This window comes from Astyanax mexicanus, chromosome 1, assembly GCF_023375975.1.
Source record: "Astyanax mexicanus isolate ESR-SI-001 chromosome 1, AstMex3_surface, whole genome shotgun sequence".
In the NCBI taxonomy this organism is placed as follows: domain Eukaryota; kingdom Metazoa; phylum Chordata; class Actinopteri; order Characiformes; family Acestrorhamphidae; genus Astyanax; species Astyanax mexicanus.
In genome coordinates, this window is record NC_064408.1 from 86,954,125 (window position 1) to 86,981,173 (window position 27,049).

The following is a 27,049-nucleotide window of genomic DNA, read 5'->3' on the forward strand; positions in this document are numbered from 1 at the left end:
TGGATTAAAACACTACTTAAACAGGAACATTCACTGTATATCATGCTTTTAAACACATTAAGAGGACAAGAAATTCAAGTAATTAACTCTTGAAGAGTTCAGCACAGCTGTTATCTGAAAGCCATTCCAAGTGACTCTACCTCATAAAGCTGACTGAGATGTGCAAATCTGTCATCTAAGCAAGAGGTGCTACTTTGAAGAATCTAAAAAATACTCTAGTTTGTTTGACACTTTTTAAAAATAATTCCATATGTTAATGAAAATCCACAGTGTTCAAACATTTGACTGGTACTGAACATTTATATACATTTTATTCAGCATCCCAATTATAAATACATTTATTACTCATCTTCACTGTTATCATTCTATCTGCCCAGGTCACACAGACTTTAATCATTAAATAAAAAGAGATCCTTTATGCCACAGAAGAACCAATTTTGTTTTGCTAAGGAATCATGTGTGAAAGAGAGTGGTGGAGGTTTTTTACACTTCAAAAAGTTTTAATAAACTTAAAGTGGTTCTTCTATAGCATCACACCAACATCCCTTTGAGGAAGCTCTACTTTTCTACGTGTAATTGTTGTTGTCCTCAGATGATCTCCTAGCTGCTGGTTGCTGAGTAGCTTATGCTTTTTTCTCATTTTCTTTGAGGAATTCTGTGTTGAGCTTAAGGGCAGCTTCCAGCCAGAGCCACATTACTGCTCTCAAATCCCTGATTGTGCCTTTGAAAGTTGTTAAACTCATAAAAAGGGGAAATAAAGGGAATTCACTCCGGCAGCCCAGCTCTAAACTTGAGCTCTAAGCTTTAAAACACATGCTGCTTTGATGCCCAAAAGCTCTGTAGCTGTTCTGGTCTGGAGCAGTTCAGACTGCTTTATCTATTCCTCACTGATTGCAGAAGTCAGTCTCTCTCTCTCATAGCTTTGCATAAACTTTAGGATGCAAGAGATTCTGTAAGCACAGTCTTTCATCAGTATCTCCACCTCACTGTAGCTCCAGTTTTCCAAGTTGCAGGAAAGATAACAGTTTAAATATCTGAGTTAAAACCAATCAATGTTTGCTAATGATCTTCTACTAATGCATGTATGCATGAATGTAGAGGAACAGCAGACATTTGAGAAGTGTTTCATAACTGCAGATGCACTATATGTCCAAATGTTTATGAACACCCCTTATAATAAATTAATTCAGCTACTGTAACTTGCACCTATTGCTGACACAGATGTGCAAATGCATACAAACCGCTTGTGTATTTCTGTTTCTTTGTAAAGAAGAATTAACAAAAAAATAGGCCTCAGGGAAAAATGATGCCAGGCTTAGGTAAGAGCTGTGGATTAGGGCAACTGGTTTAAAATGATCTTGTATATAATGAAATATATACAATGAAAACATAACAATTACTCATACAAATTTGCTAGGCCACCTTCACTGACCTTCAGCATTCCGAAATACAGGCTTACAATGCTAGTGATAGGGGCATAGCATTGATCATGCAAAGAAATCAATATTTTTATACCATTAAAAAGCTCAAAGTATCTCCATGATTATAAGGTGTGAAATGAACTTGTATATAATGAACTTGGGTGTTGGACAACATGATAATGAGTACATATTTGATGACTAATGTGTCAAACTAGCAGTCTGACTAGTTCACACAAGGTCAAATCATGGCTGGTTATACTGGGAAAGTTTTAACATCTTGATATAATCATCCCTGAAACAAGTAACCAGCTGACTTTCATTTATATTTTAAAAAAACAAAGATCACCAACGTCAACTTAAATTATTTCATTTGTATGGAAATACCTTGGTTAATGGAATACTTACTGGTCCCTTGCATTGCTTGATCACCAAATATCACACCACAGCTTTTAGAGCTCATTGTTTAGCCGATGTACCAATGTTGTCACAGGAGTTATTTTTCTGACTATGCTGTATAAGCCATATCTCAGTTCTTATTCCTGATTATAACAAAGAATGAGGAAAATGTTAAATTAAATAATATACAATAAGCTTATGTAACTTACGTATGCTAGGCCAACATAAACTATTGAACTACTGAGTAGACTAGTGGACTGGTGGAGTACCAAGTAAACTAGTGGACTACCAAGTGGACAAGAGGTCTAGTGGACTACCGAGTGGACTAATAGACTACCGAGTGGACTAGTGGATACAGAGGGGACTGGTGGACTACTGAGTGGACTAGTGGACTACCGAGTGGACTAGTGCATACAGAGGGTACTGGTGGACTACTGAGTGGACTAGTGGACTACCGAGCATGGGCGTGGTAGTGAGGGGAAAAGTGGACCTGACTACCCAGGGCCAGAGTAAGGAGAGGGGCCCATGAAAATCCAGATTTTTTTTTCTCTTACGTTCCTTGTGTACTTGCATGGATAGGGACCCACTGACACTGAGAGTGTACAGGGCCCAGAACTTGCTGAACTTGCTGCTACGCCCCTGCTACCGCTCCCCCTCCCAAGCACCCACCCAAGCTCCCCCTCCCAAACACACACACACACACTTTGTCAAGTAGTGTGAAAGAAAGTATCAGACCTTTTTCAAAAAGAGAAATAAACAGTTGTAACAGCACTACTGTATTTAAATCAGTGTTGCAACCTGTAAATATTTCCTAAAAGCACTTAAGTACATTGATTTACTACTTAACACATTCAAGTTATATGTTTTGGTTATTTTTTGGAAAAATCACAAAAGGTGTTATGACTGTCTCTGGTCTCCCCTACAATCATTAAAACATTATTCAGTGTTCTTTGCTATCAGGGTTAAATTGTTCTGAAGGGTGCGACACACACGCACACCCACACGGACACCCACAAACACACACAGAGACTTGTATGGTTGTAAAGTAAGGACAACAGATTCGGCAGTCTAAATAAAACACTACGGGTCACGGTGGCAACGCGCTGGCGTGTGAAGGGTTATGGAAACCGGGAGTTTGCGCATGCGCACTGATTCATCACTGCAGACAGCTCTCTCTCACATACACACACACACACACACACACAGACGCTGGCACGCGCACATACGATCCGCTTCCGCGCGGTCAGCTAGCCCGTCATGAAGATGAGCTCGCGATAGTGCATTATTTTCCTATCATCATTTTTATTATCACGCACCGCGCGAGCTCGGTTTGTCTGCAGCTGCGCGCGCGCACCGCTCGGTGTGTGTGTGTGTGTTGTTTTTTCTATTTTTCTATGCGGCGTTTATGAAGCCGGGCTTCCTCCACCATCCGGAGCAGCAGCAGCAGCCTCAGTCAGCATGTCCCGCTCCAGCAGGCCCGCCGCGCCGCACGCGGAGGACGAGCGCAAGCAGCGCCAGCTCCTCTCCTTCCTCTTCTACCAGGCCGTGAGGGACCACAAGCCCGTGTGGATGCTGGAGGACATGCGCACTATGGAGACGTTTCACTGGGAGGAGAGCGCGAGGCAGCGCTCCTACACCCCCTCCGAGGCTCTGCTGTACGCCATCGTGCACGACCACCAGGCCTACGCCCAGTATCTGCTGAGCCACTTCTCGGACGGTGCTCTGGCCATGCCAGGTGAGCGCTTCTGCTGCTGCACCTCCTCCGCACCCCACCTGGCCATGGCCGTCCGCTACGACCGGCGGGACATCCTGACCCTCATCCTGCAGGTGGCCCACCGGCTGCCCGGCCTGCGCTCCTACATAAACAGGGGTGGGTGTTTCCACGCCGAGGATGGCAAGACCCCCCTGCACCTGGCCTGCGAACTGCTGAGGTCAGAGGCAGTCATGCTGCTCCTGGGCAGCGGTGCTTCACCCCAGGCCCAGGACAACAACGGCATGACCCCTCTGGACGTCATCCTGGAGCAGCTCTGGGACTCCAAAGTCAACACAGGGCCCAAAAAGCTGTGCCTGGACAGCCTGCTGATGTTCATGCCGGACGTCCGCTTCAAAATGAAGAGCTCGCTGGAGAAGGACCCGCAGTGCTGGTCCAAAGTGCTGGGAGAAGACAAGTTCAACTATCTGATAGGAAAGCTGCCAGCACCCCTGTTTCTCATAGCTATGCAAACCGTCCTCTCCCAGCTGCCCCCAGAACAGTTCCCCAACAGCCTGGACAAGCTGCCCATACCGGCTGCCCTCAAACCACTCCCGCAGGCCTTCAAGCCACAAGGCCGCTACACTGTGGCCTAGCGTGTTTTAACCTCTCAGAGAAATGTGCACTTTAAAACTCTAAAACTCGTATTTATTTAAACATGATGAACATGTTGGCATGAACTGAAACATTTGACAATGAAACAGTTTTAACTAGTGTTGCGTGAATGATGTGGCATGAAATGGTGAATGATGGATGTGTGTGTGTGTGTGTGTGTGTGTGTGTGTGTTTCAGAGCATCAAAGCCGCATCAAACGCAACAACTCAACATGAACTTAACATGCTGAGCAGCAGCAGCAATACATACGTCTTCCTCTTCTCTTCTAATGCAGCGGATAAGATTTGACTTAATAATGGAAACACCTGTTTTTAAATCATGTTTTTAAGTCACAAGCTTAAAAAAGCAGTGTCTGTGTTTACTACTGGTTACTACTTAATAACAACATGAACTGGCTTCTGCTCTTCTCTTAACTATTTATTATTTATTGTATAATTTATGAGAGTGTCTTCTTACAATCTGTCAAGTTTTTTTTACAGAAAGCCAAAGAAAGCCTTGGACTCATATCACCTGTTCTTTATTGTTCAGCCTGTCTATGGGAGTGCTTCCCTACCAATTACCACATACCAACTGTAAAACAAAAGGCAGACACACCCGTTATTACTGACAAACCTGAAGATCAGGCTGAATTGGCCTCCTCCCTCCTTCACCTCTGAGTGCAGACATTTACAACTACTAATTATCATGCTCTGATTATATTCCTGTTAATCATTCTAGGACTTCATCCTCAACATTGTTCAGCTGTCTGTCACAATTATTACCTCATCTGGTCTGAAAGAGAAAAGAAGACATTGATTAAAAATCTCCAGTGCTGAACTGGGTCCAGAACAGACCCACTGTGTCCTGTTTTTATTAGCGTGCACATATGAAGTACTCGTCAAATTCTCATCCCAGCGCCTGTGCTTAGGCAGGTGCTTGACTCAACCACAATAAAGGTGTTGCATACTGTAAGGAAGTATATATTGATATATGATCTATTGCATTTTTTCAAATCAAATTTTAGGAAAAACTGAAATATAAAATGAATATAAAACATTATCACAACACTGCCATCTAGTGTCAAAACATGAAATACAGTCATCAATCTTTTTCATGTAAATTATTTGTAAGAAGTTTAAACTGTATTGACATTGTATTGCAAAATGTAAAACTACAATATATTAACATGTTAATACATGCCTAGTGTCCAGCCGGATGCACTTGTGTGAACATCTAATGTGGTGTTCTGTGATTTAGAAAAAAATGGACCAAACTTACCAAATGAAAGCAGTCTTAATAAAGTTTAGGTAATATGTTTTGTTTGGTTTGATTGTCTGGAGTTCACACAAAATTTAGCAACCAACATAGCAGTAAGTTTTCTGACAAATGGTACATTCTGACTACTGACCACAGTTTATTCCAATGTTATATAGAGTTTATTACAGGTAAACGCTCTCACTGATCACTGACTTTATGTTTATTTGGGTTTATTCTAATGTTATATAGAGTTTATTACAGGTAAACGCTCTCACTGATCACTGACTTTATGTTTATTTGGGTTTATTCTAATGTTATATAGAGTTTATTACAGGTAAACACTCTCACTGATCACTGATTTTATGTTTATTTGGGTTTATTCTAATGTTATATAGAGTTTATTACAGGTAAACGCTCTCACTGATCACTGACTTTATGTTTATTTGGGTTTATTCTAATGTTATATAGAGTTTATTACAGGTAAACACTCTCACTGATCACTGACTTTATGTTTATTTGGGTTTATTCTAATGTTATATAGAGTTTATTACAGGTAAACACTCTCACTGATCACTGACTTTATGTTTATTTAAGTTTATTCTAATGTTTTATAGAGTTTATTACAGGTAAACGCTCTCACTGATAGCTGACTTTATGTTTATTTGCGTTTATTCTACAGAGACATAATTATACTATTTTATTTACAGTGGTGATATTTTATATTAAACTATATACTATATTCATAAGCCCTGTGACAATGACAAAATAGGAAATAATCAGAGTGAAACACAGAGAAACTTGGCTGTATAGACTGTGTTTGCAGCAGAAACTGAAGCTGGTATGAAGCTGTGCTGGTGCTGAAAGAGACAGCAGTGTGTGTGGCTTGCTTAGATGGAATGTGTGGAACACACACCTATGAAAACAGTCCAAATATGCACTCATTAATTTATAATACAATAGAAAAGTTTTGCAATGTGTTATTCTATTTAACGTATTTATCTTAATAATGACTACAGGCACATATTATTGTTAATGTGTAATTAGTTTTTCATGATGTCACCCCAGAAGAGATGGGCTACCCCTTTTTAACCCAAGATATACTTGAGTTTTCTCTTTATTTCCTTCTATGGAGTTTTTTCTTTCCGGCTTGCTCATATAAATGATTGGATAACAGATTTCTCTGCATTTTAAGCTGTGTCACATAACATTTTTCTTTAGGTTTGGAACTGTTTTGTAGGGTTGGGATTGTGTTGTAGGTGTTTTTGTTTTGAGACTGATATATGAGACTAATATACAAATACTTAGTGTTGGGCAGAATAGAAACTGGGCTTGAGAAGAATTCAGTTTCACTAATTGTGCATTGTATGTTAGTTGTTCAGCAATTTAGCACAATAGGCACATTTTCGGTTGCAAAGTCTGTGGCTTTGCCAGCATGCGTGTGTGTTTGTGTGTGTGTGCAAAAAGCTCCATGCTATTTCTGTTAGTAGTATTTTCCATGCCAACACTATAGTGGTATCAAAAGTGTGAGTGCCAAGAAATAGGGTGGAGGACAGCTGTTTGTGTTAGACAATAGGTGCTGACGGTCCAATCAGGTTTTGTTATTGATCACCAGCAAAGTCACACCCGTTTTGGTTGGACAGGCCTACCTAATGTTCAAAAGAGCTTTATTACTTCCTAAATACATTAAATTACATTAAAGAGTTTCAAATTAAAGAGGCACTCTCCTAGCTGTTTTTTTTGGCAGTATAGGGCGAGAGAACACATAGGATGGGAGGGTTTCAGCAAAGCCAAGTTACCTGTGTTGTGTATTTTGGGGATTGGACAGAAACTTTCAAAGGAATATCCAGAATACCCAAAGGAAATCGAACACAAGAAAAACACACAAAACAAACTTTTAATTTTCTGTGAATTCTGTATTCAATAAAGCTGTACTGGAAATAAATGCAATTTCTAGGTAAAAGTAGCTTGGCTAGTCTGATCAGAATAATGCATATTAGGGTCTTAAGAAGTTTTTTTTTTTTTATGTTTTTTTATATTTATATTTTAATGTTTATACTTAAATGTGTTGCTCCTATAAGTGAGTTTCATGAATATGCTGGAATATGATGAGAGTCAATCTTGTGAACAGCACTTTCAGTGATTGCATGATGAAAAGCAGGGAGGGTCCGGTATGGGAACTGGATTGCAGTAAACTCCAGCAGGTTAAATGCCACTGTTTAAAAAGTGATATGTCAGAGTTTGTTGATTAGAACAGGAGCAAGTTAAACCTAAATTAATATTAAGTGATGCTCCAGAGATGGAGGCACCAGCACTGCTCAGGCATTTAGTGTCTCAGCCACAAGAGGGAGGCACAGTCTAGCCTTACAGGGGAAAATCAGCAGGAAGAGAAACTGTACTTCAAAGCGCATACTTTAATACAAACAAGGACATCCAAGATAAATTAAACAAACAACCTTTAACAAACTAAACAAAACAACAACAAAAAAACTTTAACAAACTAAACAAAACATTTCTACTATCAAAACATCTCATTCATCTCATCAGACTCAAATAAATCAAATTCAAGAAATACATTAAGAGTGATTACCCCTACCAAATTTTACTTTGTGCAGATTTTCTGAAGAGAATCATAAGACATCAAAGTGAAGTTCACAGTAGAGACATTTCTTAAAAATATTGACCAAGATATTTACAAAGAAAATCTGAATAATAACAGTTTTAGTTTTTCTTAAAGTTTGAAAAAAATTAACAGTTCCTTTTGTGCTCAAAACACGTCCAAATTGTGTCTAAAGAACAGTCAAACCTCCTGTGTGACACTAAAGCATCACTGATGAGGTAAATGAAATGTGAGTCATCTGTAAATGGGGGTTTAAGCCTTTGAGGCTGATCCAGCAAAAACTCCAGAATATCCCGTTTCTAGGTGATCTTTAAAGAAAGACTGAAAGGATGTAGCATTACTGCAGAAAAGTACATTAAGGTCTTATTTTTTTATATGGTCTTAAATTTTTCGCGCTCTCTGTTGCAGTAAGAGTCGAAATCCTGTCTTTCTTCAGAGACCACTAATTCAGTTAACTAAAACAGGGCTAAATGGAAACACCAGAGCACGTTTTTCACAAAAAAACGGCTCATATGGCATCCATTCATATTACAGACCATAACTAGACATTTTAAAAATGAATGAAAAACGATGGAATGAGACCTTTTATTATGTCTGTGACAGTAAAATCGCTTGAAAATCGTTTGGTGTAAGGACGTCATTAGTCGTCCTCAGAGTGGCATAAACAAAGATAGATTGTTGTTTTGTCGTTCCCTGGTAAGTTGCTATATAGTAAATAATTAGTGAACCATTCCAAACACAGTTTGTTTGAATTACAGTTTGTAATTTTTTTTTTTCATTATAAAACATAATGTTAAAAATGGGTTATTTACCAACTTTGCCATTTCACCATTCATCTCATCATAGTTTTTAATTTTGCCTTAGTTCATTTTTATTATTTTTTCATTTAATTTATGTATTTATTGTTTTGTTTTGTTTCACATGAAACCAAACATTGTAAACCTTTAATACGTTAAAAATGAGACTATCCACTTCCGGTATGCCTCACACCTGGGCTAAGCAGCCAGCAGGGGGTCAGTGTATAGGTGTGTCAGCGAGAGAGAGCGGAATCAGCGCGAGGACAGGGAGTTTATCAACAACAGGCCGCGCGCTATAGAGCAGCGTTCAGTAACAGAGAGTTTATATACGGGCTCCTGCTCTCACCCCTGCGACATAAACAACACTTCAGAGTTATTTTAAAGTGTGTGTGTGTGTTTGTGAAGATGGCTGTGTTGGGCGGCGGTGCACGGCTGCTGCTGTTGGTGGTGTTGTTGGTGAGAGTGGGGGTCTCGCGGCAGGACAGTTGTACAGAGCTCTTCACTGAGGGGCGCGCGGACTTCGCGGTGAACGCGGAAGACTCGGTGCAGGACGGAGCCACTTATCTCTCCAACCCCGCCGCGCTCACCGTCGAGGACTGTGTGAGCGCGTGCTGCAGAAACGCCCGCTGTAACCTGGCCCTGGTGGAGCGCGCGGAGGAGCAGGACTCGATCACCAACTGCTTTCTGTTCGACTGTGTTTACCGGAACAAGTACGTGTGTAGATTCGTCAAAACAACCGGCTTCAGCAACTACATCCGGACAACCGTGTACGACCACCACCTGGGCGGACCCCCCGGAGCCGGTTAGTCACAGACCACCTCAGTTACCTGAGCTTACCTGAGTTTACCTGAATGTACCTGTGCTGAAGGGTTTCACATATAGTTGAGGATGATAAGCTCACTTTAGTGGATTTACTAATAAAAATATAAACTTTGTTGTGTTTCTAACACTGGTGTACTGGTGTTAAAGCTCCAGACCAGTAACCTTTGTTTTCCAGTCCCAGACTAGTAAATGCTGTGCTTTACAGCAAAAGACCAGTATGTGCTGTGTTTTCCAGCACCAGACCAGTATGTCCTGTTATCCAGCACCAGACCAGACCAGTATTTGCTGTGTTTTTCAGCACCAGACCAGACCAGAGTCTAAATCAACACAATCTGTTTGATTCCATGTGCTCTGTTTGATCCAATGGCTCCATACACACTGCCCAAGCCTACTCTTCTACTCCATACACTTCATCTGACTCAAATGCTCTGTTGACTTCCTGACATCTTTCACATTGTCTGACTTCATATGCTTCCTCTAACTCCGTATGGTCTCTTTGTCTCCATACGCTCTGATCCACACGCCCTGTCTGACTCCATACACTGCCTGAGTTCTTATATTTGCATGCTCTCTATGATTTCATATGTTCTTTCAGCATCTGTGTGCTCTATCTGAATCCAATGCTCTGTCTGACTCCCACGTGCTCTATCTGACTCCCCACGTGCTCTATCTGACTCCCCACGCGCTCTCTCTGACTCCCCACGCGCTCTCTCTGACTCCCCACGCGCTCTCTCTGACTCCCCACGCGCTCTGTGTCACTCCCCACGGTGCTCTGTGTCACTCCCCACGGCGCTCTGTCTGACTCCCCACGCGCTCTGTGTGACTCCCCACGCGCTCTGTGTGACTCCCCACGCGCTCTGTGTCACTCCCCACGGCGCTCTGTCTGACTCCCCACGGCGCTCTGTCTGACTCCCCACGGCGCTCTGTCTGACTCCCCACGGCGCTCTGTCTGACTCCCCACGGCGCTCTGTCTGACTCCCCACGGTGCTCTGTCTGACTCCAAAGGCTCTATCTAAATCCCATGCTCTGTCTGACTCCACACACACTGTCTGGCTCCACACACACTGTCTGGCTCCACACACACTGTCTGACTCCACACACACTATCAGACTACACACACACTGTCTGACTCCACAGGCTCTATCTAAATCCCGTGCTCTGTCTGACTCCACACACACTGTCAGACTACACACACACTGTCTGACTCCACAGGCTCTATTTAAATCCCGTGCTCTGTCTGACTCCACACACACTGTCTGACTCCACACACACTGTCTTACTCCACAGGCTCTATCTAAATCCCATGCTCTGTCTGACTCCACAGGCTCTATCTGACTCCACACACACACTGTCTGACTCCACACACACACTGTCTGACTCCACACACACTGTCTGACTCCACACACACTGTCTGACTACACACACACTGCCTGACTCCACAGGCTCTATCTAAATCCCATGCTCTGTCTGACTCCACACGCTCTTTTTGATTCAACACACACTGTCTGACTCCACACACACTGTCTGACTCTACACACACTGTCTGACTCCCCATGAGCTGTGATCTAACTCCACACGTTTGGTCTGACTCCACATGCTCTTTTTATGGAAGAGTCAGACATTCTGATGGTACATCTACACAGTTGTGGTACAGACAGCACAGTATTTTTGTACAGTGTGGTCAGAAGTGTGAACTTTTAAGTAAAACCATTCCCAGTTTAAATCAGGGTTAATGTGTCACTGCTCTGCTCTGTAACTGAAAAACTAAAACTTCCCACAAACTCTAATGCAGTGTGCCTAAACACAAGGGTCACACAATATTCTAATTTTGAGCTTGTCCAACTTCAAAATGCTCCAGTGAGTCTTTCAGTTTGGTCCGGTTAGGGGTAAGTAAAATAGCTTTTGACAAATTCTGGCAATTCTAAATTTGGAATTGAAATGGAAAATAATCACTGAACACACCTAGCTGGACCAATAATATACTTTATGCTGTGTTTGTGACTTTTTGTCAACCATTTACCCCTCTTCAGTGGTATGTGAAAGGCAGTGATTTTGTCATGATTCACTGCCAGATGTAAATCATTGAGGTGGGTGTAAGGCCTGATGGTGGGTGCCAGGTTGACACCCCATTTTTAGTCAAGTTAGGTGGAAACATGACGTTTTTGATCACATGTAATATTGATTGTATTTATATGATAGCTAAAAACATATTTTTTATGAACACTTTAGGATTGTTAATCATGTTTGACCATTATTGATGTTCCTTACAGTAAAACAGGAGGGTTAACTGCCTGCAGCTCTGCAGTTTAGCTAATCTAATGCTTAAATTCCAACAACTAGAATTACCCAGTTACTGAGCTACTTTTACATATTATCTTATGCAATCACTGATTCGTTTTTTCAACAATTCAGATGATTTACAGTGTACATGGGTTCTAAAGTACAAGTTCTATATGAAACTGTGATGATTCAATTCAAGGTTTTATTTAAATGCTTGTATAATGGTTGTTTAACTGGATAATGTTTTTGCTTGGGTGGATGACGTGTAAAGCTGTACACGTCAGTCATCAGTAAGGGTCATTTTTTTATAAGAATCAAATAACTCTCTTTCAATGCTGTATACAACCTTTTTGTCCAGTGTGTAACTAGGGTCCAGGTATGGAAGATGCTGAACTAGGGTTCTGGCTTAGACTTGGTTATAATTAATAGTACATTTTCTGTTCTTGCACATGAATGTTCTGTAAATTCTGTTTTCTTTCTCTTTCCTTCTTAGGTGAGGAGGACAGGCAACCTATTGCAAACGCAGGGCCAGACGAGGTGGTCAGGCCTGGTCAGAAAGTGACCCTGAATGGCATAGAGAGTTGGGATGACAAGAAGATTGTTAGCTATGAGTGGAAACAGACGAAGGGTAATCACTCAGTATTGATTGAGGTATGATTTTAATATAAATTATACACTTATGGACTAAAGTATTGGGACACCTGCTGAAATACTGTTTATTTCAAGATCAAGTATGTCCTTCTTTTCTTAGACTAGCAGCCCTGAAAAGTCTTTCTGATAGATTTTAAAGCATGCCTGTGAGGATTTGATTCCATTGAGCAGCAAGAGGTCAGGTTGGGTGTGTTTACATTTGTATACCCATTGAGGTAACAGCTCAATATATTGTAATATATTGCAATACTGTGGGCAATGATATAATGCATTTGTTTAAATCACATTTTGGGAAACTGTCACAGCAATAAAGCATACTATCATATTTATAAAATCTAAGTAAAAGAAAAGCTGACTTTTTATGTAACCACTGCAACTGTAGATCTATAGATGTTAAGTAACTGTAAACTAACTGTAGATCTGTATATGTAAAATGTTATCCTGTGGTTTTATACAGTATTCAATTTATACAGTATTGCAAAACTAAATATCTTGATACACACAAAAAATTGCTTTTGCCCACTCATACTACCATTCTCAAGTTTTAGCAGAATACAGTAAATCACAACTGAGCTCTTTATTTTAAATTAATCTTAAAGGAACAGCCTGCTTAGTTTTGGGAAACATGGTTCTGGAAAATTCTGGGAAACTGTTATGTGAAATTATTTAAGACAGTTGCACAAATATTGTGTGGAAAATGTTGCGTATGGTGCCTTTAACAAAGGGGTTGCTTTAATTGTGGTCTTTTTAAAACACGTTTTATTCAGTTTATTTTCTTTAACACCTTTATGTATTAATAAATCACTTTTCCACAGAAAGCGACGTACTCTGATCAGCGGGTGTTGTCCAACCTGTATCCTGGATTTTACGAGTTTCAGCTCAAAGTCACTGATTCAGCCGGTCAGTCAGACTCCACATCGGTCACTGTTCTGGTGCTGACTGCAGAGCAGGCTGAGCGTAAGTCTTTATTTTAAATGCTAATCAGAAACCATCACTGCTACACAGTTATGTGGCCTTGATTTAGGAGACAGTATATAAAGGTTTTTAGAGGAAAAAGGCACTAGGTCCCACTTGGGGGTATCGTAGCTAGTAAGGGGATTTTGCCTGCAGTGTGTATTTTTGTTTAGGGTAGGCTGCAAGCTGTATAGGCTGTTATGTAGTTTTTCTGCTACACTGTTATATTTTTAAGCTGTTACAAAGTTACTCTGCTACACTGTTATATTTTAGGCTGCTATATAGTATACACTGGTATGTTTAGGCTGTTGCACAGTTACTCTAGTGCACAGTTATGTTGTTAGGCCATTGCACAATTACCCTGCTGCACAATTTGTTGTTAGCCTGTTACACAGTTACACTGCTACACTGTTTTATTTTTTAGCTGTTACTCTGCTACACTGTTATGTTTAAAAAAAAACACATTGAATCAAATTGATCTTTAAACTGTAGCAATAAAAAGGTTCTATTATGCTGTATGTTGAACACATTTCAGAAAGACATGGAACCCTTTATTCTTAGAAAGCAAGAATACACAGTACATTATTTCACCCAACATAAACAATTCTTTCTGTTCATGAAGTTAAAACATCTTCATTGTCAGTCAGGTGACGTCAGAGTCAGTGCTGTAGCTTCAGTGTGCTGTTCTTTTTGTGTTTTGGGTGATAGTCTGCCCCTCCCGCACCGAAACAGCAGAACAGGTTTGACACGTTAGTGTTTCAATGTGTTTTGAAAGCTGGGTGGGCGGTGAATTCTCACACACCAGCACCACAAACCCCTGCCCACTGATGGGCTTACTCTTGTTCCAGCTTTCTTTTGCTGGAGATAAGAACCACAGATTAGTGTTGCCTGACAGAAGGAAGAAGCAGAATAATCAATTTAAAAGTTGATAATGCTTCATATTGTCCTCAAAGCATGTTGAGCTCCAGTGGCCTTGCTTTAGGAGACAGCATATAAAGATTTTTAGAGGAAAAAGGCTGTAGGTCCCACTTGGGGGAATCATACCTAGTGAGGGAAATTAGAGAAGACGAATACTTTGTGTAAATTTGTGTAGAGGTCTGTGTGTGTTTTGTCTGTAGTGTATTTTTTGTTAAGGGAAGATAAAAGGCTGCAAGCTGGACAGCAGTGGGAGATACTTAGGATGAACAGTAAGACGATTCAGGAAAATTTTAATTGGCCTTTTGGTCCAAGCCCAGTCTGCTGATGGTGATTGGTCAAATAATGAGCCTATGTGAGGCTCTGTAGTTCACGGTCACTGAGGTCTTGGTTCAAGTCTCTTTCTGGGTATAGTTTTCATGTTGTCGTTTGTTTATGAATGTGTTATGGATGAATGTATGCATGTATGTGTGTTTATTTGTATATTTGTGAATTTATGCATGTCTGTATGGTCAGATATGCATTTGTGTCATGGGTCACTGCCTGTAGTGTTTAATGTAGACATTTCTAGTGTAAGTAACGAGTGTTTCCGGTTAAGAGTAAGCTGTGCACCATTGACTGTCACTTTTTATTGATGTGTGTTGGTTGAGAGCTGAGCTTAGATAAACTGTTGGTTATATAGTATCCTTGGCTTTCTTAACCCTCCTGCTATCCTCGAATTTAGTAACACCCTTTATTCTCTGGGTCAATATGATCCCAGCAATTTAACTCTAAAAAAATTATTATAATTCCAGATCATTAAGCATGTTAGCAAAGTTTACTCACCATTTTTATGTTCATTTGACAAATTATTAGCGGTTCTGGTATTGTTATAAGTGGTTTATTACTATTATATAAGTATTATAAGTATTTTGTTGTTAAGCCAGGCCATAAACTAAAGGTAATTTTAGAGAACGATTATACAACTGAATGTAATAGTAAACTCACAAATATGTGTAAAATATTGAGATTTCTTATGTTTTATGCCAATAAAACAGCCTCATAAAACAGACATTGAAGTTGATATACTTTTGAAACATCTTATGTTTTACTTACTTTACTTACTTACTGCCTTTATCAAATTTGGAGAAGACAATAAATATGTATCACAAAACTAATGTCAACCCTTTTTTAGAGGCTTTAAACATTGAATGGGGTCAAATTGACCCCAAAGATAAAAGGAGGGTTAAAAGCTTGGATTTCTTAATAAGTAACTTTATTTAAGATACAGTGGTATAAAATATACAGTGGTATGAAAAAGGTTTGGGTACCCCTGGTAATTGTCATGATTTTTCTTTATAAATCATTGGTTATTCGGATCAGTAATTTCATCTAAATATATCATATAGGATTTACAGAAGAAAAGGTCTACCGACTGCATTACTTTTGGCATTGTTTGGCAGTATAGCCTCAGGCAATAGAATGCTACTCCATTGAAGGTGTAATGGAAAATTCATATAATGAGTAACATTTAGCTTGGTGAGCCAGTTAGGGTTGGAGCTAAAGAATAATGAACATTTGGGACCAGGGTTGGAGAACACTGTCTACTGTGCTATTGCCACTTAAAACTTATTCTTTATCTTTGTTTGTAAATGTATTAATTTTAATAATAAAGCATTGAAAATGTAGTTGATTTCACTGTGATAGAGCCAAATGTAGCATTAATATGCTTCTACATACAAATGGGTTCTTATTGAAGGCAATGGTTTTGTATAGACACAAAACACCATGTAAATGCCTAAATCAATCTTTGCCGTGTTAAATAGTTCCCTAAATGCAAACAAAATCTTTAGTAAATTGTTCTTTTAAATCTTTTTACCTTAAAAAGGGTTCCAGTATGCTGTATGTCGAAGAACACTTATTTAGTGTTCTCTAGCCGGTTAGGGATGCAGTTAAAGTCTGCAGAGTAATGGATCTTCAGGACGAGGGTTGATACCTACTGTCTGCTTCCGTAATGCCACTTAGAGTATGACACAAGTCTTCTGGTAAAAAAAACATGTCCAGACAAGCATACCTGAAAGCCTGCGGTGGATAAGGAGCTGTACGGTAAACTAACCCAAGAGTAACTCCTACAAAGGTCTTCCTGAGTCATAAGACCAGTCATCTTTGCTTTAGATTTTGGCTGATAGACTTCAACCCCTGCAAAATAAATCAGATTTTTGTGGCTATACTGAAAGATCAGTACAGATCTGTTTTTGGTTATGCAATGGTTGGAATAACAGCAGTTCAGATTGTAGACCATGTAGGAGTTATGTATACTAGTTAGGGCTGGAAAGTATATAAAAAATATTAATATATTCAAAATTGTTACACACAAGACAGTTCTACAACTTCATAATGTTCTGTAACTTTCTATTCTGAATATATTCTGTTATTTCTATATAAAATGACCATACCATATAATTGCCGGTTACCGTCTGCGTGGGAGGGCAGTATTGTGCAAATTACGCTGTAGAAACATTATAATTAAAGGAGCAGCACTATCTCAAAAACAATCAGTGCAGTTTACTTTACATTATTGTGATTGGTGTTACAAATAAATACTCATATATTATACATTAAAGTTATACATTTTAAACATAATGAGTAGGTTTTCAGCATATTCTGTTGTATATGGCCATTTTTCTTTAGCTAATGTGTGAGACTGGAGGGTGGGTTCATTTCATTTTGTTTGCACCTTTCCATCTTGGACTTTGTTTGCTGCCACACTGATACTTATAACTGCAGAAGGATTTGAATCCAGTATGAATCTACAGATTATTAAAAAAAAACCTACACACACTGAAAATTGATACTGGAATACAATTAGTAATTATGATGATCACACTGTAAACACCACACAGTTCACATTTCATATCTAAAACAAACTCAGCAATAATTTCTTTCAAACTGTAAAACCTACATGTTCAGATTCATACTGGATTAATATTGTTTTTTTTTTGTGTTTCTTTTTTTCTTCTTCTTCTTCTTCTTCTTCAGTTTTGCACACTTCAGTCTAACATTAATATCAGTTTGTGAGGTTTTTAGCATACTGTGCTCCATTAATCTCATCATTAATGATTGTTCTCCTCCAGAACACTGTTTAACCCCGAAGAAGGTGGGTCCCTGCCGGGGGGCATTTCCTCGCTGGCACTACAACGCTGCATCCAACAAATGTGAAGAATTCACTTTTGGAGGATGTTTAGAAAACGGCAACAACTACCTTTCTTCAGACGACTGCGTTGACGCCTGCAATGGCACCATAGGTAATAGATAATTACTATTATTTTTATATGCGAGCATGATTTAAAAAAATGTCACTTTGAAACTGAATAATGAAATGAATGATTTCATCATGAGTAGTGTCACATATTCATGTATTTTGGTGTTCATTTTTTTTATTCTGTGAAACTGACACCAATATATCCGTAATTCCTGATATTTGCTTATTTAGGACTATTTTATACTCTTCTGCAACACTGATGTTGTGAAGTATCGTAGAGAACTGTCTTGCGATATATAAATATACATAAAAGCTAGGGCTGGACCCGAATATTCGGGTATTCGGATATTCGTTCGTTGAGTAGGTATTCGGTTTTTAATTTTGGTATTCGGATATTCGTTTTTTTTCTCCTTTCCAGAGTTCCACCTCAGTCTAACCACTTCTGTTCTCGCGGGTCCCGTCAGAATATCTTGCGCGCGGGACAGAACTGAACTGTTATTGGCTGGAGCGGGAGTTTAATCCAGACGATGCGGGAGCAAATTAATAAATAGTTAAGAAAACTGTAATAATTGTAAAAAAAAAAAAAACCTAAAGAAAACTCTCAACGCGCAGGATGGACCGACACACACACGCACACACCGATGGTGTTTGGACTGGGGTAAGGAACGGGACCGCACTATTCAGCGCTGCTGTTTTAATATATATATAAGTAAATTTGAAGCATTAAATGTAGTTTATTTAATTTATATTAGGAACGTGGGGCGGGAGCGGCAGAAATGTGTATGTGGCGGGCGGGCGCGGGATTAAAAGAAGCAATTTTTTTGCGGAGCGGTAACGAGACAGAAACGCGGGAGCGTGGAAGAGTGGGTTTAAAAATCAGTCTCGCGCAGACCTCTATTATACATGATAAAAAAAACGAAACTGATTTATATAATAAAACGTAAGGGGTAATGTGGCAACAGTAGGGGCTAAATCGGTTACAAAAGCCTGGCCTACAAAAATGATGTCTGAACGAATTTCCTCTTATCTAATATAATTTAAAATGGTTTAAAAATATAAAATAATTTCTAAGCAAACGAAATATTTAATATTGAGCTTATAGCCCAAGTGCAAAAATACAAAATCAGTAATACGGCTATGCCCTGCACAATCCTTAAACCGAAATAGACCAAGTACAATAACGTCATTAACAATGACTTTCCTCTACTCTAATATAATTTAACATGGTTTAAAAATATAAAATAATTTCTAAACAAACGAAATATTTAATATTGAGCTTATAGCCCAAGTGCAAAAATACAAAATCAGTAATATGCCCTGCACAATCCTTTAACCGAAATAGACCAAGTACAGTTTACAATGACTGTCCTCTAATATAATTAACAATGTTTAAGAATATAAAATACTTCCTGAACAAACGTTTTTTTTTGTTTGTTTTTTTAAGCAAATAGCCTAAGTGTGAAAACACAAACAGCAATTTACTGGGCTGGCTTGCGCAGCGGAGAAACCGTGCAGCAGCCTCCTAGCCTGCTTATGCAGCGGATAAGCCGCGGTGTGGGGCACCAGAAATTCCGGGATGAAAACACAAAGAAATCTGGGCTAAAAACACAGAAAAAATATGGGGTGAAAACACAAAAATATGGGGGATAAAAACACCAAAAATCCGCGGTGAATATGTCTCGTCGGTCAGAGCAAATTGAACATTTTTCAGTGGATTAAAGGGGCCGTGATTTGCTTTTTTTTATTTTATTTTTTTACCTCTTTTTTAAAAAAACGAATATTCGAATATTCGCTTCGAATCAGTGCCGAATATCCGGAGCTCAAAAAACGCTATTCGGGCCAGCCCTAATAAAAGCTTGCCTCCTATAAAGTATTTTTGGGTTAAATGTCGCAGTAAGTTGGTGATTAACAAAAAAAAAGTAATTTCTTAAGCAGCGTCTTATTTACCAAAGCAAATTTGTCCATAATGAGTAGCAACTTGCGGGTTTCATTTATGTCATTAAAAAGTATAATATATATATTGTAGTGTAATATAATGATATCTGTTTAATGGGTTCACATTGAACACAAGACAGTGTAGCATCACAAACCTTTACAGGAGAAATGATCTTTTTAATTTTAAGGTTTTCCATATTTTCCATACCCTGAAGCTCATGCTGTGGGGTGCAGTAAACACTGTTAGATCTGAATGATGAATATTCACTTGTTTCTGACCTCTCTGCAGTTATGCCGGGAGCGAGGAAAGTTATGCCCATCACTGAAGGTAATTTCCTAATGATAGAGCTGCAGCTTTTGTGTTTTTGGTGTTTTATGTTTTAATGTAAAGTTTTTTGGAACTTCATGAACTTCGTGAGATGGTAACATTTTCTTTTACTTTCCTCTGGATGTTCATAGATTACAGACATAATACTCCAGAATACTGAGTGAATACTTTGAGTTCGGGTACAAACACACAAAAAATAAATTAAACTTCAGGGTCAGTAAATTGGGAACATCTCTCAGTAGCTGGTAGATGCAGTTAAATTGGTGGAGACCTTATGGGACAAGAGGCTTACATAGTGTGTATCTGTGTGTTATCCAGAACTGAAACTAAGCTGTTAAACAATCTGCATTAAATATGGATGTGATTTCTGTAACAGTCACTTGTCTGTTGGCACTGGCATTTCTAGCCAGTACATAAATCACCAGTCACAATCATTACTCCCCACTGCACTGTGGGTAATAATGCCTTGTATGATATTCTGCGTACACATATGTTTGTGTTTAGGATGTCTGTGTACATTCTTCACATCATAAAACAATATTTTTTAAATAATCTAATTAAAAACTGGCACACTTCAGAGTCCTGTGACTGATATCATAGCTTGTAAAAATTCTTTCAGATACTTAAGTCACTCAGTTTTTATGTATTAATGTTTTTCACTTTTCTCTACAGAAGGCCTTGTTGTTGTTTTTCTACATAGATCAACCAAAAAAAAAGTTAACCAAATTAAAAAAAAAAAAAATCTATGGTACAAACTTAGTTTGTCTCTTTAGTTAGGATCATTTATTCTGTTGCAAGAACAATCCAGTCTTTTAGCTTTAGGCTTTAAACAAATGGTTTAATTTTGCATAAAGGATTTGCTTGTATTTTGTGGTCTCCATAATTTCCTCTATGAATGAGATATTGGCAATGCCACTGGTGGCAGCACAACCCAACAACATAATAGATCTCTACTTTATTTTCACTCCAAACATTCCTTACCTGTTTACAACTATTTTATTTATAAAATGCAATGATAACAGCTGGATACAACACTGCAACTAAGTTTGATCTAATAATAATAAAAAATACTGTGTTTATGAAAATCAATACAGGATTGCAACACAAAATATTATAATACGATACAATATTAATATTTTCTTTCATACCTATTAAACATTGACTGCGGGCTCCAGAGGTATTTGAAAGTTGAGTAATTATAAACACGTGAACATTACGGTGTCCTAAAATGGAGACTTTGTAAAAAAAATAATAATAATAATAATACTAATAATAAAATACATAAAAAAAAGTGTTGTAACATTGTGTTTCAACGTTGCAGATTGTGACGGCTCAGATGAGGAAAACTGCCAGCGCTGTGAGTCTGATCACCAACTCACAGCACTTAATTTAGTCTTATTACACTTTATTTATTCTTATTTATTACATATTTGACTGTAAACTTAAAGTTAAGTCATATCAGTGGTAAATCACGTTGTGTGTCTGTCTCTGTCTGTCTGTGTATCACTAGTGAACAGAACTCTCTCCAGACTCCTGCAGATCCCTGTGAATGAAGGAAAAGGTGACTTTTACATTATTTTTTAAAACTTTCAAATCAATCAAGCATCTACCACAGTTCCCAGGTGGTTACTATGACGTTGCTAATTGAGTGAAATGATATCCAAAGCAAGGCAGTTGGTATAAAGTTGCCAAGCATATGCTGTGATGTTTTAGATGGATGATATGGTTCAATCATATGGAAGACTGATAAATTAACAGCTTTCCAGATTTCTTTTAACAGTACCGGTACCCTCCAAATGGAGGGGAAGCAACAGAAGACTAGTAATGAAAACCATTGATGTAGTAATTTGTGGAATCAGTATTTTCTTGAACTAGAAGCCATTTTGATAAAAAATACGACAAAATAGCTTAAAGCTTGTCACATTTATTACAATGTAATGAATAAAAAAATATGACTATTATAAATAATAAAAAAAAAAAACTTTATGCCTGTGTGTGTGTGTGTGTACTTGCCTACAGCCCGCTGTGTTGACCCGCCAGTCACAGGACCCTGCAGGGCGAGCTTTACCCGCTGGTACTACGATCCTCTGCAGCAAGATTGCCACCGGTTCACATATGGCGGCTGCACCGGAAACAAAAACAACTTTGAGGGACAGGACAAGTGCATGGACGCCTGCAGAGATGTTACAGGTCAGAGAGGTCAACAGTACTTCACCAGAACCTCACAACTCCAATATTCTCTTTACATACTAATATACTCTTTTATTTATAAACTTCTGCTGCTTTTTACTTTCACAACAACTCACAATAAACAACTGACAAAATACTGCATGTGTAGTTCCAGTTTCTTACTGGCTCTCATTTACAGTGTTGTTTGTATGTTTCTGTTATTTTTAGAGAAAGACGTCTTTGCCCGGGGGCAGTTTGAACGCTCAGAACAGGAGGACCATCATTCAGGTTGAATCTTTCAGAAACTGTTTTGTATAATTGTATCATTATAGTGTAAATGAAAGCAATGTACGTCATTCTAATATTCTACACCTGCTGTATTGATATTAGCTAGAAAATGAACCAGCAAGATTTTCAATAAGTAAATATCGTAAATAGCATCAGTAAACACAAGCACACTAAACAGTGCTAATGGCAGTAGAGTGGGCTTAGCGTTAGCATAAACAGTAGGTTAATGTGTTCCTAATGACAGCAGGGAGATCAGCTTGGCAGGGCTGGACCATTATGGTCACCAGACGCTGACTGTAAGTATGGACTCTGATGACTGTGTAGACTGCAGACTGTGTTATTACATGAAAATGTAATTTTACATGATAGTTATCTGTTTAGCCTTAAACATAGCTTCAGCTTCTGCTATATTGTTAAACAACAACAACCACCACCACCGGGCTGACGACACTGGGTATAACCTTTTAAGGGTGTGTGTCTGAGTGAGTTAGCTGGATGACAGGGCTGTATGAAGCTGTTAGCCTGCTTGCTCAGTAACCTTCTGTATTTACAGCTAAATAAAACAATAGAGTGGAGGTGGTTAGCACTAGTTTAGCTAACAGATCCACATTCTGCTTATGATGAGGTTTCATTCACTTACAGATTTGAGTCTAATGCTTTCAATGTATCTAAATTAGCACATATTAGCAATAAACTGTGCTTAACCTGTCACAATTACTATTTATGATTGGAAAAGTCTGTATATTGTTCTGGAAATAACTGAGGTAAACAAAGTTATTGACCTTTTAAGACCATTATATGGTCTGGTGTAATGTACAGTACTCTCCATAATTATTGACACCCCTGGTTAAGAAGTGTTCTATGGCTTCTAATGAATAATATTAATACAAAAAATAATAATAATAATATAGGACAACAATGCAAAAAAAAAATCTAGTGTCTTTTTTCGGTGGGATTTTTTAAATTTTTTTACACATTAAGGAATACATATTATTATTCTTTTTATTTTGCCAACAAAACAGCACTTAATCTTCTCCTATAACTCGTCACAAGATGGGAGTATTCAGAAAGAGGGATCTTCCACCATTCCTCTTTGCACAATCTCTCTAAAACTTCCTGAGTTATAGTTCTTCTCCTGTAACTCTCCTCATCAGCTCACCTCACAAGTTTTCTATTGTTTTGAGGTCTGGGGACTGCGATGATCATATGAGGAGCTTGATTTTGTGCCTTATGAACCATTTTTAAATAGATTTGGTCACATGTTTAAGGTCTTGCTGAAAACCCCAGGGAAAACCCATCTTCAGATTTCACACAGAGCCCATGTTTAAGAGTTAGTAAAAGGACACAGAAGCCTCTGTGTAACACCATATTTATACCCCAGGAAAACAGGAAGTGATGAAGTACTAATTAAAGGTTCCTAAATACTTTAATCCACTTTATAAACTACAGTAGAAATTTCATGAATAACATGAGTGAGATTATGCTTCTGCAATAGAAATTAGATTTACCTTAGGCCTTATAACACATTTTAACAAGGGGTGCCAATAATTATGGAGGCAACTTAATAACAAGGCTTTTTTTACATATCTAAATTATTAAAACAAATAAATACAAGTTCTTTCAACTTGTTGTCTAATGTCAGAGGTGTCAAGTAACAAAGTACAAATGTTGGTTCTCTGAAGTAATTATTTTCTACTACTTACGTTTTAAAAATAGCCTCATTACTCATATTTCATTTCAGCTTGTTTCCATTCCACCTACGCATTGTTCAGAAAACCCTATCCATATAAATTTCTTCATCCAGATGAGAGTGAATCTAATTGTGGTCGGATAAGAATGATAAAAATTTACCATTCCCACACCCTATTGGTTTATATGACCTATCACACCTGCACACGTCACGCCCACACTCCAACAAGAACATGGCAGATGTATGTAGTCTCGTATGAAGATGATCCGTGCAGAGACTCAAAAGAACTTAAGAGAAATGTCCCAACTAAGCTGTTGTAATATATCTGCATTGTACTAAAATACATTTATTTTTAATGGGCATATGCAGCTAAAACAGTGAATCTCAATTTTCAACATTAACATTTTAATATGTAATAATTAATAACATTATGGTCATTATGACTTGAAAATATGTTTTGTGTTAATGGGCCCTGATGGCTAAGAAAAACATAATAGGCAGTATTAAGGTCCATATATATTGTATGATAAGTCAATAATAAGCTAACGCGAATAATGTTGCTCAGTAACAGTTTAATTTTATACATGGTATTTTTACTGTCACATGGTCAGATTTTAAAACAGGAATCTACAAAGTGTTTTAAAGGATGTGTGATTTCTATATGTTCAGTATTTGTTCTGTATTTGAGTTTTATCTTTGTGTCTCAGGCTCTGTGGGGACGGCAGTGGTCTTGGTGGTGGTGATTTTAGCTCTGCTAGCTCTGCTGGGGTTCTTTTTGCTAAAGAAGAGGAAGAGCAGAGCTCAGCATCAGCCTGTCCCCACTGCAAACCCAGCGATTAATCTGGCTGATGACACAGAGAACCTTGTCTACAAACCCACCACCACCAGCTCCTAACACACAGTGGATATTTTTAGTGCAGGAGTGAGGTTTACTTCCTGTGGTAGACATTAAAGAGTGATATAAATATTTTATATATTTATGATGTTTTCCATTTTAGTTTAAACTTTGCTTTTCAGAGCCTTTTATTTCTCCTTTTTCTTATTCCTCAGGGGTCTGCATTTAGAACAGTATATTAATTTACTTATTTCATGTTTTCTCTGTTTTTCTTGTTCTGTGTTGTGGATGATGGGGATATGTGTAAAGATCATGTTCCGTTAAAAGATGTGTGATAAATTTACTTTAAATATTACAGCTGTTGTCTTAAGGTTTAAAGAGCAGATTAACCCCCAGAGGGTGATTAAGCTGAGCTTGAGAGTTTTGTGCTAAGAGTTTTATGATTTTTGTTCTGGTTGGAGTGGTAACTCTTAACAGATGTATATTTTGATTATTCGTAGTTAAACTCAAGTCTGAGTATTCATAAGTTAAAATGCACTCCATAAATAAAGAACACAACAGTTTACTGGGTTCAGATTTTGTTGCTATAATTTTAAGATGTCATCGTGGTTTATGATTGTGGCTTCCTATTATTTGTTTTCATTTTAATTTGTGATGTTGAAATTATTATTATTAGTCTGTTTAAAAAAATAATAAATGTCATGATATTGATCATTGTCTTTTGTTGGTTATTTATGTTGCATGTTACAACAGAGGTGGGACTTGTGACGATATTTCATCATTGTGTTTTGTAAATACTTAAGCATATTAAGGATATAATCAGAACACTGTAACTGACTATTTATTTGATTACAAATATTGTAATTACTGTAATCCTGATTAATTGGATAATATGCATATCATGGTGATTTGCATTCTTTTTTTTGCTGCACAAGAGCTTGTAATTAGCATTTTTTTTATCTTGTCTGCTTGCCAAAACATTGCAGTAAGTAATAATAAAAGTGTTTTTAAATATTGTGACGCAGTATTGCCAGCTCTTTGCTAAAAACGAATTCATTTGATAGTTATAAAAACACTGCAGAACATACCGCAGTCTTACAGCAGGGGGCAGCCATGACAAACTCACAAAGTTGTCACAACATATCTAAATTTCTGCAAGGTTGTCCAAACGTTGCGCTGTTTGTTTTATCAACAGCGTTGTCGCAGCCTCAGCATTAGGTTAAACACATTGGCTTTTGGTTATAAGGCTTTGTGGCCCAGATAGTAAGGGAATAAAGTTTGAATTATTGTTTCATTACATTATCTTTTAATGTTAATGATAGAACAAAAACCCTTAAAGAGCATTTGTTTAACGTTCTCGCATAGTCGTTGGTTAGTGTTTGAATTCTGACACTGAAAGGTTTTGAATGTTTGGGGCTCATATACTTTATTATTACAATAAAAACAGATATTTTTTAATTTCAACTTACTGTACCTTTGTCTATTTTTAATGATATAATGCATATCTATGTCCAATATAATGGGTGGGTCATACATAAAAATATAAGAGGTGTATTTGGCGGCATATATTTTCACTATGTTGTGGTAAACGTACTAAAACAGTGTCCATTTTTATTCGTTGATTTTGGGCAGCATTATGCAAGTAGAACACTCCTACATTTGATTTTAATTATCTGTATGTAATCAAAAGTAAAACAATATATATTATATTATAATTCATGCCATAGAGGGTTGTTGTTCTTCTTCTTATTATTATTATTATTATTATTATTTTATTAATAATAATATTATTTATATTTTAAAATGTCCTTTTTACTGCAGGAACATAGTACATACTGTAAGTTCAGTACCAGTAAAAGTTTGGAAACTTTTAAAATAAAAATAATTATTTAATAAACAAAGTGTTAAACCAGAATATGTTTAACATTTTAGATTTCTCAAAGTAGCACCTCTTGCTTAGATGACAGATTTGCACATCTTGGCTGGATTTTCTCAGTCAGCTTTATTAGGTACAGTCACTGGAATGGTTTCAGTTAACAGCTGTGCTGAACTTTCAAGAGTTAATCACTTAAATTTTTTGCCTCCTAATCAGTTGTGTTGTAAAGAGGT

General features: G+C 37.9%; 2 protein-coding genes across 2 annotated transcripts; both read left to right on the forward strand.

The window, feature by feature from the left end:
* Positions 1–2,969: 2,969 nt before the first annotated feature.
* zgc:112001 (uncharacterized protein LOC550384 homolog) lies at positions 2,970–5,014 on the forward strand. Its single transcript, XM_007252913.4, has one exon. It carries the CDS (start codon positions 3,276–3,278, stop codon positions 4,161–4,163), a length of 888 nt encoding a protein of 295 aa, XP_007252975.3. The 5' UTR covers positions 2,970–3,275; the 3' UTR covers positions 4,164–5,014.
* A 4,030-nt stretch (positions 5,015–9,044) lies between these two features.
* spint1b (serine peptidase inhibitor, Kunitz type 1 b) lies at positions 9,045–25,651 on the forward strand. Its single transcript, XM_049485176.1, has 10 exons — positions 9,045–9,634; positions 12,428–12,585; positions 13,401–13,542; positions 17,568–17,738; positions 19,920–19,958; positions 21,280–21,315; positions 21,469–21,519; positions 21,978–22,148; positions 22,356–22,415; positions 24,813–25,651. Exons 1-10 carry the CDS (start codon positions 9,238–9,240, stop codon positions 24,998–25,000), a joined length of 1,413 nt encoding a protein of 470 aa, XP_049341133.1. The 5' UTR covers positions 9,045–9,237; the 3' UTR covers positions 25,001–25,651.
* The last annotated feature ends 1,398 nt before the right edge of the window (positions 25,652–27,049 follow it).

What these genes read in the sequence shown, in the direction of transcription:
- spint1b (XM_049485176.1), top strand. Translation starts at nt 9,238, where the DNA reads ATGGCTGTGTTGGGCGGCGGTGCACGGCTGCTGCTGTTGGTGGTGTTG. An exon ending in CGCCTGCAATGGCACCATAG is followed by an intron (nt 17,739 to 19,919) that starts GTAATAGATAAT and finishes ACCTCTCTGCAG; the next exon opens with TTATGCCGGGAGCGAGGAAA. An exon ending in CGCCTGCAGAGATGTTACAG is followed by an intron (nt 22,149 to 22,355) that starts GTCAGAGAGGTC and finishes TGTTATTTTTAG; the next exon opens with AGAAAGACGTCTTTGCCCGG.
- zgc:112001 (XM_007252913.4), top strand. Translation starts at nt 3,276, where the DNA reads ATGTCCCGCTCCAGCAGGCCCGCCGCGCCGCACGCGGAGGACGAGCGC.